Raw genomic sequence first — 14185 nt, 5'->3', positions numbered from 1 at the left:
AATCGGAAATATTGTCTGGAATCACAAGATGCCTGTCTTTCAATTGCTGCACACTATGTATTTTTCAGAAATGTTTTATGATGAGTAATTAGGTATTTGACGTTGGTGTCTGTAAATATTATGGCTGCTTTCGGTGCAATTTCTGATTGTAGCTGAAATGTAAACTATGATTTATACCTGAAATATGCAAATTTTTCGAACAAAACATATGCTATACAATAAATATGTTATCAGACTGTCATCTGATGAAGTTTTTTCTTGGTTAGTGGCTATTTATTTCTTTATTTGGTCGAATTTGTGATAGCTAGTGATGGAGTAAGAAACTGATGGAGTTAGAAAAGTGGTGTCTTTTGCTAACGTGGTTAGCTAATAGATTTACATATTTTGTCTTCCCTGTAAAACATTTTAAAAATCGGACATGTTGGCTTGATTCACAAGATGTGTACCTTTCATATGCTGTATTGGACTTGTTAATGTGTGAAAGTTAAATATTTTTAAAAAATATCTTTTGAATTTCGCGCCCTGCACTTGAGCTGGATGTTGTCATAAGTGTACCGGTGTCGGGCCAGCCAGCCTAACAGGTTAAAGACCATCTCCTTCGCTTGATTCCACACAAGGGAGAAAAAAACCACATAACTGCTCATCATTATGATCGACTGATATGCCCGCCCTCCTCCTTTTTCTCCACGCTCACAGAGAGGTGTCTGTTACCCCTGGCAATGATGGAGCTCTTGATGGAGCTATGGAGCTAACACATTCCCCTCACTTATACTCCGGGCTCTGGCCTTGTGAAGTTTGGTACACTTATTGTAAACAGAGTGCACAGAAGGGCGCACCAGTTTCCCTTTTCAGTATAAATAGGGCACAATAACTCACTGTGAGTTTGCCATCTGTAAATAGGTTATGAATACAGGGAATTTAGCTGGAGAGATTACATTAACACAGCTTTGAGTAATTCATTACTTTGAGACACTATTCATGAATAAGAGATTTATCCAGATAACATTGCTTTTGTCTGTAAGATGTACGTGCCATGATTACACAATGTTTCTTTCCTCTCCAAATGTAATTGCATTTGTCAAATGGATTCAGAGACCAACAGTATGGCATCCACAATCTCCTAATATGGACGCCGCACACAAGATCAAACATCAACATCAAATGAAAACAAAACGCTCAGCATCACCTCCTTGATGAAGTTCATAAAGCGTCCGCCGAACCTCCATGGCTTGTGGCGGTGGCACTGCAGCGAGTTGACCGTCATCTGTGGTGCGTGCTGGTAGGAGACGGACACGATGTGGACCGCGTCGTACGTCAGAGCAGCATCTGTCTGGAATAAAGGGGGACATTATTTCAGCTGACGGCTGTGGACAAGGGGAGTCCACTCCCTTAGCACCAGTAGCAGCAAAAGTGTTTGAGAAAAAGCTAACAAAGGGAAATCAAAGCGCTCAGATTTGTCTTATTTTCCAGATAGCATGCCCGAGAAAGTGAGCTCAACTCCTTTTGTAAATATGGATATGACGCTTTCCAGGCAAGTAAAACGAAATTAAAGGCAGCCTACCTTGATGTTTGTATCACCTAGATTCTATCTCATACGGAGTTCCGGGAGCAATTAAAAGTGCATACTACACGGAGCGAGTGCGCTCCTTTCCATAAAACCCCTCCTTCTCCACACAGAAATAATGAGACCTGTGAGAGTACCGTGTGGGTGTATCAGAACCCCAGTCAAATTTCAGCACTAGATAAACAAACAACGAGGGATTGCCGCAATATAATATTCATGTTGAATATACCACGCGCATGTTTAACTCTTTATCTCCCATTAGCGACGCTCGCTCTTTAAGTTAGAGCGTAAAAGGAGGCTTTATTGGAATATCAGGGATGGGATTTGCGATTATTTGGATTTAGACCATTGTGATGGGATTTGAGAATGATTATGAACTCCCCTGAATACATTGAATGAAACAGTTCAGAATTTAGTAGACTGTGACCCTCCTGCTTCCACGCGCTTCTTATCTGACATTATGATGATAATAGGACCCAATAGTATCACCATTGTCATTATTATTAGCATCATTGGTGGTACATAGCAGTAGTAGTGATAGTAGTAATACTGTTACTAAGTGGTAATATAGTGGTAATACGACAGATTGGAATATAATGTTCTATGCATGTTCTTCCCGAAATGTTGTTAATGACATACAATTTTGAGAGCAGGGCTGGTGAAAGACAATTATGAGAGCAGGGCTGGTATATAGATATCAATATGATGTCTTCCATGCTGATTTTAGCATACTATCAGCCTCAGAGTTCCACAACAGAGGACCAAAAGCATACCGTCATGATCCCCTCCAGGAGACCCGAGTCGGGCTTGGGAGGTATCTGCCTCTCTTGGGACCACTTCTCAACGATGGACGCCACCTGAGGGTTGTCCACGTTGAGGATGCGGAAGCCGGTCATGTTGACGCCACAGAAACGGTAGGGCTCCAGGTCGATAGCCATGAGGTCCTTCAGAAAGAGAGGGGTGAAACAAAGAGTAGATGATCTTGTTCAGCTTTAGACGGCTGGGATTGGGGCCTCATTGTTACTGCTAGAGAGGCCTTTAGGGAAGCCGCTTTGTGCTCCCATAAAAAGAGGGGATAGAGAGGGTGGTAAATGGGAGATATATTGAAGTGAAATAAAGGACTGAGCTTTGAGCCGTCAGGAGGATAAGGGTCTGGTGTTTCGAGTGTAGTGTGTGCCTCAGTCAATGAAACCAAACACAAGGCTTGGTGTCAGTCTCTCTCAGTGTGGTTAAAACCATTCACTAAGTCTCATTCACAGAGGCATTTTGGTATGGTAGGTAGGTTCACTTAAACTACTAGATGGAAACCATGTTGAAAGGTTGCCCTTAACATGGCATTACAAATTGACTTCCTCCAATGTAATTCAACCTGAACCTTCATGACTATACACAACCCCAACTGCAAGTATAAACAAAACCCTTTAAATGCGAATTACAATGATACAGAGGGACCAGGTAAAACTGTGCTTTGATACTTTTATTATGTCTCTAAGGTTTGTGTTAGCTGGTTGTTGTGCAGAAGTAAAACCTGAAGGCATGACCTTTTACTTTGTGTTCTGCCGCTGTGGCTTATCCTAAATATTCCCTGAGTAAATGAGGCAGACGACATTCATCGCCTGAAAGGGGAACCACTTCATCTGCTGGATCCAATTAATAATGCAGCCGCTACAGTCCCTCCGCAACCCATAAGCAAACACAGATTTCTCTGAGCAACTGTAATTTCTAGGGCAGCCATCCCGGCTCAAGTGTGAAGTCACATGTCGACACATATCGTGTTGGAATGTGCCACGGGGCCTCGGAAAAGACATTTGCAGGAACATAATAGATATTTCATTAGCACCCTGTGGGGTTAGTGCTGGGGGAACGGGAGCGTGTAAGACACACGCTGAAGACCGCTTGCCTCCAGATACGGAAAATGTTTCTTTTTTTCTCTCCACAAGCAGTAGGATTCATATGGCACTAAATGTTTTACCATGGAGGATCAAAAAAAGTCCCTGTTGTACTAAATGCCATTTGTGGGAAACCATTTCCTTCAGGTTATGTGCACCGGGTTTATTGCGAAACATACAAGTTCCTTAAAAAGAATGTTCCGATAAGAAGTTGCGATGTAAATTATCTTGTAACTCAAGCACACATTCAAACAGCCATTAGAAGATTGTGAGTTGTTGAGGGCAATGTCAACCATTGCGAAGTATAAAATACCATATAAAATACCAGCAGGTAATGGATTCGAACTAAACGTGCCACATTTATGAGAGTTGCATTCATCTTTGAATTCAGTTACTTGACTGAGAAAACTCTGAAATTCTGAAAACTACAGTTGTCAATACCACACAGTACCAGTACAGTACCACACATACAGAATGCTATATGTGTGCTATTCTGTACCTTCAGAATGCTCCATATCACTGACAATACACTAAAACAGGAAGTAAAGGAAGGTTCTCAGCACCGATTATTGGAGATAACCCTGTAGGGTGTAAAGGGCTGAAGCTATGACAGCCTCATTTCAGAGGACAAGGCTGCTGCTATATTACCCTACTACCATTCTGGTATTACCTGTTCACGCTCTAATAATTTGGTGTCCCCAGGTTGATAAACATGAACATTATCAAGGGGAATATTGTTGCCCTATATGTATTCATCATTTCAGGTAGAATCAAGCAGGTATAATCTTTGAAATGGCATGACCGTCAGGGCTTTTATATTTAACTAGGCAAGTCATTTAAGAACAAATTGTTATTTACAATGACGACAGTGGGTTAACTGCCTTGTTCAGGGGCAGAACAACAGATTTTTACCTTGTCAGCTCAGGTATTCGATCCAGCAACCTTTTGGTTACTGGCCCAATGCTCTAACCACTAGGCTACCTGCCGCCCCGAAATCCTATGTTTTGAGAAATGTTATGTACAGTAGCTGTAGTGCAGCACTCAACTCAGGCAACTGTTATTTAAAATAGATACTAAGCTAAAATGCGTGTCTGTATATTTTATATCATATTTGAAGTACTCGACCGTCAATAACTCAACCAGTTTCTCTCACACTTGGTTGAGACCTACACAGTGTGACAGAGACAGCTTTGGGTACTATTAAAACGCTTGTTGGGATAGGCCTACACAAATGACGACGCATGGCAGAACGATGCCATTGCCATGCTGCCGAGCATGAAAGATGACACGCATCACACCCAGCCCTGTATGTCATATTGTCTTATCAAAACAGACTGGCCAAGTCCATCATGCTAGGGCCTGTCTAGCCCCCATCCTCCTGATCCCCAGTGTGAGTGTGTGTTTGCGAGCGTGTGAGTGTGTGTGAGAGACATAGAGACAGATAGCGAAAGAGAGAGAGAGAAAGAGAGAGAGAAAGAAAGAGAGTTCCATCCAATAGGAACACATACAGCACCATCACCATGGGGACCACTGTATTAATCCTGCCCTGTCCTTTTGTCACCAGACAGAAAGATTCAATCTGTGCTGCCCAGCCTTGTACTCTGCTGGGAGCAGTGAACAGACTGGGCACAGGACCCAATAACACACCCGAGGGAGGTTGTTGTCTCCTATTAATGTGTTTCTGTATTGTGAGTTAGTGTTTCTGACGTCCTCCAAATTCAATATGGCAGTAGGGGATATTCAAGGTGGAACTAGGAATAGTTTGTTGATGAAAGGACACAGGATGTGCATATACAGTATAACCCTTGAAGAAAATGTCCTGAGCCAAAGTCTTACTCGAATTGTGGTGTGACTCCAAAATTAAAAAAAAAAAAAAGGTAAACACCTGTGCTTATTCTGAACAAAATGACATCTAGCTAAAAGGGGCCATTAGACTACAGCACTCAAAAGGGTGGAAAGGACAAGGCTGCACTAACTGAAAAAATGCTTGTGCATGTTCTACAATCAAAACACTGACGTGTTAGTGTTCAATCAATATGTCTCACAATGGGGGATGATGTCCAAAATAATCTGACATAATACACAATAGGCCTAATCAGTAATCTACTTTCCCACAAGATTCATTGTAGGTTATCTGCATGAATATGTTTCCTCAATCAAACTCTCAAACGACATTCTCCATCATCTACTTCCAATCTGTTGCCTTTGTGCTACCTTTTCAAAGACTTCTGTTGACTTTAACAGCGATAGAAGTGTTTACAGGTGGCGGATTATTGAAGACTCCATTACGCTGCCAGTTAGTCAAACAAAATTGGTATTGTGTACTGGATCCAAACCCCCATCGGCAATTAAGCGCCATTCATCAAAACAATCTAATGGTGGGGAGATGGGGGGGGGGAAATATGACTCGATTTGCATTAGCAAGCATTGTAAATTACCAGAGTGGTGAAGATGTAGTGGTAGTACTCTGTCATCATTCCCATTGTCTGGGCCTGTAGGGGAGAGAGACGGAGAGGAAGAGAGAGGAATGGAGAGACAAGACAATGAAGAAGGTCACTGTGTCACGCTGGGGTAATTTGCAATCAATATCCACAGTCAAAACAAACATTGGCAAGCAAACGGCGAACGCCATCGAAGCTGTTCAGGAGCAATGGGAGAGAAGCCACAGGTCTTAATGAGTGTATTGACCATCGCTGTGTGTCGTCGTTGCCAAGTTCGTGATGCTGTTTTTGTTGCAATTATGGCGCCACATGTGACCCTTGGATAATAAAGTAAAAGCAAGTTGTGATTCTATGCTGCCTGAGGGCTTTTTCGACACCATGCATTTAAAGGGTTTGCAATTGTTCTGAGCACGTGACTCCTTCCCTGGAGAAAGGGGGCCTTCATTCAAAGACGTGAGCAGTACTCTGTTCCTCCTATTTCACCATCCCCCCCATCACAACCACCACTTGTTTCACTCAATCTACATTCAAATCTTCTACGTTCCCATGGCGGCAGTATTTCCTGTTTAATTGTACCATCTGTTGTGAAGAATACCAAGGTTATGCAAATAAATTGCTGTGTTATTTGGAAGTGGAAGTCTCTTCTCCATTTACTGCACCTACCGACTACAAAGAAAATTAATGACACTATCAATACTATAAGATGTCAGAAGGGAAAAATTATTTCCAACGCATGTCAATTTATTGATATAGGATCTCCGCTATTGTTGGATGAATACCTGCCTATGGAAAGTATAGCGCCCAAATTTAATTTTCATTAAATGTCTGGGAGATTTTTTTATATATAACCTGCAATTTCAAAGTCACATTAAGATCTGTGTGTTTTGGGTCCCTCACCTGACTCTACTACATCCTCATCAACCTCGTTTCATTGGCCTCCATCTGTCTCTCTCTCCCCCGGTGGCCGAGCCACTTAAAGAAACGTGACAAAAAGTACTACCAGGATGGAACCGTCGCTAAAGGGGTCAGCGCTTTTTAAGAGACACCTGGGATATAGCTCTGGGACAGGTCCAGACAGAAGGTCTGGTCCTGCCATGTTTTCCATTTATTTTCTCTACACCTGCAGGGGGGATATGAACTGACGAGGGGAGGTTGTTTTAGGTGAGAACACCAGACAGGCTGCAGAGTGCAGACAGACAGGTAGAGAGCAGGGCAAGTTCAAACGTAGGGTACTGCAGAAGTCTTGGAATAGTGTTATACATGTCTATTTTTAAAGAGGGCTTTATAAATACAAGATACATTTTTGATGCAACATCCATTATCCTACCCAGAGTTGCTGAATATCTCTTTTTCCTCAGAAGAGTCATATCTAACAGAAGAGGTATAAGGCCAGCAATCTTTTGAATATATTATTTTGTTTCAACCATCAACACATCAAACGTAAACTGAACTACTTATGTCAAAATGCATTTGTATTACGTTCTTCGGAAGCCATTCTTTGCCTCAAGAAGACATGTCTCCTCACCACATGCTGTAAGCGATAAATCTGTGATGGTCAATATTTTGCAGTTTATTGGTCTGATATGCATCTGTAACCACTGTATGCAGATTACAGTGGAAGAGACATGAGCCGAGTTCAGCAAATTTCATCAGAAGCCACAGTATGTGCTTCAATATCAATATTAAAATCAACAAAGTGTTCCTGGTGTGTGAGTTAGAACATCAAATAACAGCATTTCAACTGTAGTGTAAAAGGCAATACATATCATGGCAACCAAAATAAGCACGGCAAAACACAAAGTATTTACTTTGAAAAACAGATTTACATAACTCAATTTTGACACTGTTGCAATACCGTTTTCCAAAAAAGCAGAACCATTTTTTTCTAAGACAATATTACCACTTTATAATAAGCCCAATTCCAGAATGTATGTCAACGCAGAATATGAATTTGATATTGTCTATAGCTTCGATCAGTTAAATTATGTCAGTTCTGAACAGTGCCAGGCAGTGCCAGTGAGGCTCTCACCTGTTTAAGGATCTGTGCAGCCATTTCGTGGCTGCAGTCGAAAATAATGCGAAACTCCCGTCCTCTCTTCATCTCTTTGAGGAGAGGCCTGGTGTCCTCACCGTCAAGAGGGAGCTGGCGAATCTTTAGCCTGATGTTATACCTGGAGGGGGCCATTATCAGTTCCTGTAGTCTAATAAGACCTTTAGGAAACAAACATCAGAAAGCTAACAGCCACGCACAACATCATTCAACTGTCAACGCACACATATCAAAAACATTTAACAAAATGAATATTTTGCTTCTTGTAAAGTGTCATTTAGTTGTTTGGTGGTTGATCTTACACATATCACATTTATCAGACAAAAGTATCACAATTCAAAAGTATATACTGTAGAGTATTACAAATCCTAAGTTTCCGGAAAGCTTTGTATCGCTACGATGGGACTTAAGCTGATCTCAGTACTACGAAGCTTTCGAGAAACTCACCCCCCCCCATTAGTTAGAAAACGTCATACTCCCACCTGTACTGTCATCGTATACGACTGTGGCTGTTTTCCACTTCAGGAACTGCACCAAATCCAAGATGCCGTAGCTGAGAGAAGAGTAATCTGGGTACAGGTTGGCGTAAAATGTGTCCCTGTTGTCCATCGGGTGATGTTTCCATCGCACCTGGATGTGTGGCACTTCCAACGCATTGCAGATGGACTGGACGGCGTTTGAGGACGAGCTATGTGACGGCCCAAATATTGCCACTACACCTAAAGACAGTTGGTCACAGGCTAGAATGGCAAGAACAGAGAGAGAGTTAACTCTAGGAAAGACACCATATCATGTCATGAAGTTCAACAAGTGAGATGAAAAATCTATATATATATATGAATTATCAACAAAAAAATCTATATGGATAATTTTGCCACCACAAAGAAAAATTGTTGTAGACTTATATGTCTACTAGAATAAATCCTGGTTTCAGAGTGCAGTTAATGAACTAACATCAAACAAAATACCACTATTATCTATAACAGCCAAATATATAATAATGCACTATGAGTTAAACTAATGAAACCTCTTGCCAGAAAAACTTGCAATAAACCTTTAGGTTGATTTGTTATGGTCTGCTGTCATCCAATGGCCTTGCTTCCATCCATTCCACAGCGTGGCCATTGGCCGCAATCCCTGGGCAAACAAAGTGCATGTCACTCACCTTTTCTCGACGCTTCAAAACTGTCGTAGATATTAATCCTCTGTATGTCGTACGTTAACGTCGTGTTGGGCAATAAAGTCCTGTTTCTGTTGATGTTGTTCACTGCAAATTTAAAGGCAAGCTCCTCTGGGCTGACGAGCGGCACCGGTCCCTCTGTTTGTTCGAAAATCCCCCCTGAGAAAAAGGAGACAGTCACATTAGCTCAAGGCCAACTGGTCTGGAACACAGTTGTCTGAAACTACTGCCAAAATTCTTAAGGGGTTTTGCACTAAACACTGGCAGTGGACTAGATTGTGTACATTAGAGCCGGCATTAGATTTGCTCTGTAAACAGACAGAAAGCCACACTCCATTTCAGGGAATGCTGTGAATACCAACAGCAGCTTTGATATCTGCTGCAGTAATGGAAGAGAGTGAGGAGAGTGAAAATGGCTCCAACAGAACAGGAGCTCAGCTTCTTCTCTACTGCATTGTCCTTTTAGTTCACTTTAAAATAGGTGGATCAGATAACTTGGAGTAGGTACTAGACTACTCAGGTATAATAGAAATATTGAATTAAATCACTATTATTATCACTAAATTTAGCATGTTGTATTTAGGGCCCTTGGTATTGCCGTATTGTATCAGTTAGATATGAGTATCAAAAATGTCCATGTAAAAAAATTATCTAACTGAATACGATCAACTTTTTCTTCTTTTTATTTAAAAACACCAATTAGAGTATATCTCGAAACTTAAACAACCTGAGGTTTTTTTAAACTCAGTTTTTCACAATTTCTGACATTTAATCCTAGTAAAAATTCCCTGTCTTTGGTCAGTTAGGATCACCACTATATTTTAAAAATGTGAAATGTCAGAATAATAGTAGAGAGAATTATTTAATTCAGCTTTTATTTCTTTCATCACATTCCCAGTGGGTCAGAAGTTTACATACACTCAATTAGTATTTGGTAGCATTGCCTTCAAATTGTTTAACTTGGGTCAAATGTTTCGGGTAGCCTTCCACAAGCTTCCCACAATAAGTGAATTTTGGCCCATTCCTCCTGACAGCTGGTGTAACTGAGTCAGGTTGTAGGCCTCTTTGCTCGCACACGCTTTGTCAGTTCTGCCCACCCATTTTCTATCGGATTGAGGTCAGGGCTTTGTGATGGCCACTCCAATACCTTGACTTTGTTGTCCTTAAGCCATTTTGCCACAACTTTGGAAATAGTCTTAGGGTCATTGTCCATTTGGAAGACTCATTTGCGACCAAGCTTTAACATCCTACTAATGTCTTGAGATGTTGCTTCAATATATCCATCCTCATGATGCCATCTATTTTGTGAAGTGCACCAGTCCCTCCTGCAGCAAAGCGCCCCCACAACATGATGCTGCCACCCCCGTAATTCAGGGTTGGGATGGTGTTCTTCTCTTCGGCTTGCAAGCATCCCCCTTTTTCCTCCAAACATAACGATGCTCATTATGGCCAAACAGTTCTATTTTTGTTTCATCAGACCAGATAATTTCTCCAAAAAGTATGATCTTAGTCCCCATGTGCAGTTGCAAACCCTAGTCTGACTTTTTTATCGCGGTTTTGGAGCAATGGCTTCTTCCTTGCTGAGCGGCCTTTCAGGTTATGTCGATATAGGACTCGATTTACTGTGGATATAGATACTTTTGTACCCGTTTAGCATCTTCACAAGGTCCTTTGCTGTTGTTCTGGGATTGATTTGCACTTTTCACACCAAAGTACGTTCATCTCTAGGAGACAGAACGCGTCTCCTTCCTGAGCGTTATGATGGCTGCGTGGTCCCATGGTGTTTATACTTGCATACTATTGTTTGTACAGATGAACATGGTACCTTCAGCCATTTGGAAATTGCTCCCAAGGATGAACCTGACTTGTGGAGGTCGACAATTTTTATTCTGAGGTCTTGGCTGATTTCTTTTGATTTTGCCATGATGTCAAGCAAAGAGGCACTGAGTTTGAAGGTAGGCCTTGAAATATATCCACAGGTACACCTCCAATTGACTCAAATTATGTCAATTAGCCTAACAGAAGCTTCTAAAGCCATGACATCATTTTCTGGAAGCTGTTTAAAGGCACAGTCAACTTAGTGTATGTAAACTTCTGACCCACTGGAATTGTGATACAGTGAATTATAAGTGAAATAATCTGTCTGTAAACAATTGTTGGAAAAATGACTTGTGTCATGCACAAGGAAGATGTCCTAACCGACTTGCCAAAACTATAGTTTGTTAACAAGAAATTTGTGGAGTGGTTGAAAAACAAGTTTTAATGACTCCAACCTAAGTGTATGTAAACTTCCGACTTCAACTGTATCAAAATAAGGCAGAAAAAAACTGACCAAGAACTTGGCTCTGATCGACACACCTTCCCATCAATATCTCAGTGTTTTCCCTGGAGACAGAATCAGCACCTGTGGTCTACTGCAAGTGGTCAACGGAATCACAGACCTCTGCTGCTACAGCGCCTTCAGAAAGTATTCACACCCCTTGTTGTTTTCCACATGTTGTTGCGTTACAAAGTGGGATACAAAAATCCATATTATTGGAAAATAAACCACTACTATAACATGATTAGATAAGTATTCAACACCCTGGGTGAATACATGTTAGAATAACCTCAAATCAAATCAAATTTTATTTGTCACGTACACCTGGTTAGCAGATGTTAATGTATACGAAATGCTTCTGGTCTGGTTTTAGACCCCACCATAGCACTGAGACTGCACTTGTGAAGGTGGTAAATGACCTTTTAATGGCGTCAGACCGAGGCTCTGTATCTGTCCTCGTGCTCCTAGACCTTAGTGCTGCCTTTGATACCATCGATCACCACATTCTTTTGGAGGGATTGGAAACCCAAATTGGTCTACACGCACAAGTTCTGGCCTGGTTAAGATCTTATCTGTCGGAAAGATATCAGTTTGTCTCTGTGAATGGTTTGTCCTCTGACAAATCAACTGTACATTTCGGTGTTCCTCAAGGTTCCGTTTTAGGACCACTATTGTTTTCACTATATATTTTACCTCTTGGGGATGTCATTTGAAAACATAATGTTAACTTTCACTGCTATGCGGATGACACACAGCTGTACATTTCAATGAAACATGGTGAAACCCCAAAATTGCCCTCGCTAGAAGCCTGTGTTTCAGACATAAGGAAGTGGATGGCTGCAAACTTTCTACTTTTAAACTCTGACAAATCAGAGATGCTTGTTCTAAGTCCCAAGAAACAAAGAGATCGTCTATTGAATCTGACAATTAATCTTGATGGTTGTAAAGTCGTCTCAAATAAAACTGTGAAAGACCTCGGCGTTAGTCTGGACCCTGATCTCTCTTTTGACGAACATATCAAGACTGTTTCAATGACAGCTTTTTTCCATCTACGTAACATTGCAAAAATCAGAAACTTTCTGTCCAGAAATGATGCAGAAAAATGAATCCATGCTTTTGTTACTTCTAGGTTAGACTACTGCAATGCTCTACTTTCCGGCTACCCGGATAAAGCACTAAATAAACTTCAGTTAGTGCTAAATACGGCTGCTAGAATCCTGACTAGAACCAAAAAATTTGATCATATTACTCCAGTGCTAGCCTCCCTACACTGGCTTCCTGTTAAGGCAAGGGCTGATTTTAAGGTTTTACTGCGGTCTCAACTTTTAAGTCTTTACTGAAGACTCATCTCTTCAGTGGGTCATATGATTGAGTGTAGTCTGGCCCAGGAGTGTGAAGGTGAACGGAAAGGCTCTGGAGCAACGAACCGCCCTTGCTGTCTCTGCCTGGCCAGTTCCCCTCTCTCCACTGGGATGCTCTGCCTCTAACCCTATTACAGGGGCTGAGTCACTCGCTTACTGGTGCTCTTTCATGCCGTTCCTAGGAGGGGTGCGTCACTTGAGTGGGTTGAGTCACTGATGTGGTCTTCCTGTCTGGGTAGGCGCCCCCCCCCCCCCCCCCCCCTTGGGTTGTGCTGTGGCGGAGATCTTTGTGGACTATACTCGGCCTTGTCTCAGGATGGTAAGTTGGTGGTTGAACATATCCCTCTAGTGGTGTGGGGGCTGTGATTTGGCAAAGTGGGTGGGGTTATATCCTTCCTGTTTGGCACTGTCCGGGGGTATCATTGGATGGGGCCACAGTGTCTCCTGACCCCTCCTGTCTCAGCCTCCAGTATTTATGCTGCAGTAGTTTATGTGTCGTTGGGGCTAGGGTCAGTTTGTTATATCTGGAGTACTTCTCCTGTCTTATCCGGTGTCCTGTGTGAATTTAAGTATGCTCTCTCTAATTCTATCTTTCTCTCTTTCTTTCTCTCTCTCGGAGGACCTGAGCCCTAGGACCATGCCTCAGGACTACCTGGCATGATGACTCCTTGCTGTCCCCAGTCCACCTGGTCGTGCTGCTGCTCCAGTTTCAACTGTTCTGCCTGCGGCTATGGAACCCTGACCTGTTCACCGGACGTGCTACCTTTCCCAGACCTGCTGTTTTCAACTCTCTAGAGAGCAGGAGCGGTAGAGATACTCTTAATGATCGGCTATGAAAAGCCAACTAACTACTGTGATTATTATTATTTGACCATGCTGGTCATTTATGAACATTTGAACATCTTGGCCATGTTCTGTTATAATCTCCACCCGGCACAACCAGAAGAGGACTGGCCACCCCTCATAGCCTGGTTCCTCTCTAGGTTTCTTCCTAGGTTTTGGCCTTTCTAGGGAGTTTTTCCTAGCCACCGTGCTTCTACACCTGCATTGCTTGCTGTTTGTGGTTTTAGGCTGGGTTTCTGTACAGCACTTTGAGATATCAGCTGATGTAAGAAGGGCTATATAAATACATTTGATTTGATTTGATTAATGCGAGTGTATCAAAATGCTTGTGCTTCTAGTTCCGACCATGCAGTAATATCTAACAAGTAACCTAACAATTTCACAGCATCTACCTTATACACACACAAGTGTAAAGGAATGAATAAGAATATGTACATAAAAATATATGGATGAGCGATGGCCGAACGGCATAAGCAAGATGCAGTAGATGGTATAGAGTACAGTATATACATATGAGATGAGTAATGTAGGATATGT

The 14185-nt window shown here is 41.9% G+C and overlaps 1 protein-coding gene across 1 annotated transcript in view; it reads right to left on the bottom strand.

The window, feature by feature from the left end:
* The window catches only part of LOC120031587 (glutamate receptor ionotropic, kainate 3-like), a 143341-nt gene that overhangs the window by 56780 nt on the left and 72376 nt on the right, over window positions 1-14185 (bottom strand). The window contains exons 2-7 of the mRNA XM_038977396.1: window positions 9110-9283; window positions 8427-8684; window positions 7924-8105; window positions 5892-5945; window positions 2338-2508; window positions 1187-1330 (exon numbers count right to left, since the gene is read on the bottom strand). Of these exons, the coding sequence (XP_038833324.1) occupies window positions 1187-1330; window positions 2338-2508; window positions 5892-5945; window positions 7924-8105; window positions 8427-8684; window positions 9110-9283 (983 nt within the window). The remainder of the gene's footprint in view (window positions 1-1186; window positions 1331-2337; window positions 2509-5891; window positions 5946-7923; window positions 8106-8426; window positions 8685-9109; window positions 9284-14185) is intronic.

Source organism: Salvelinus namaycush, chromosome 37 (assembly GCF_016432855.1).
Source record: "Salvelinus namaycush isolate Seneca chromosome 37, SaNama_1.0, whole genome shotgun sequence".
In the NCBI taxonomy this organism is placed as follows: domain Eukaryota; kingdom Metazoa; phylum Chordata; class Actinopteri; order Salmoniformes; family Salmonidae; genus Salvelinus; species Salvelinus namaycush.
This window is presented reverse-complemented; position numbering and strand designations above follow the sequence as displayed.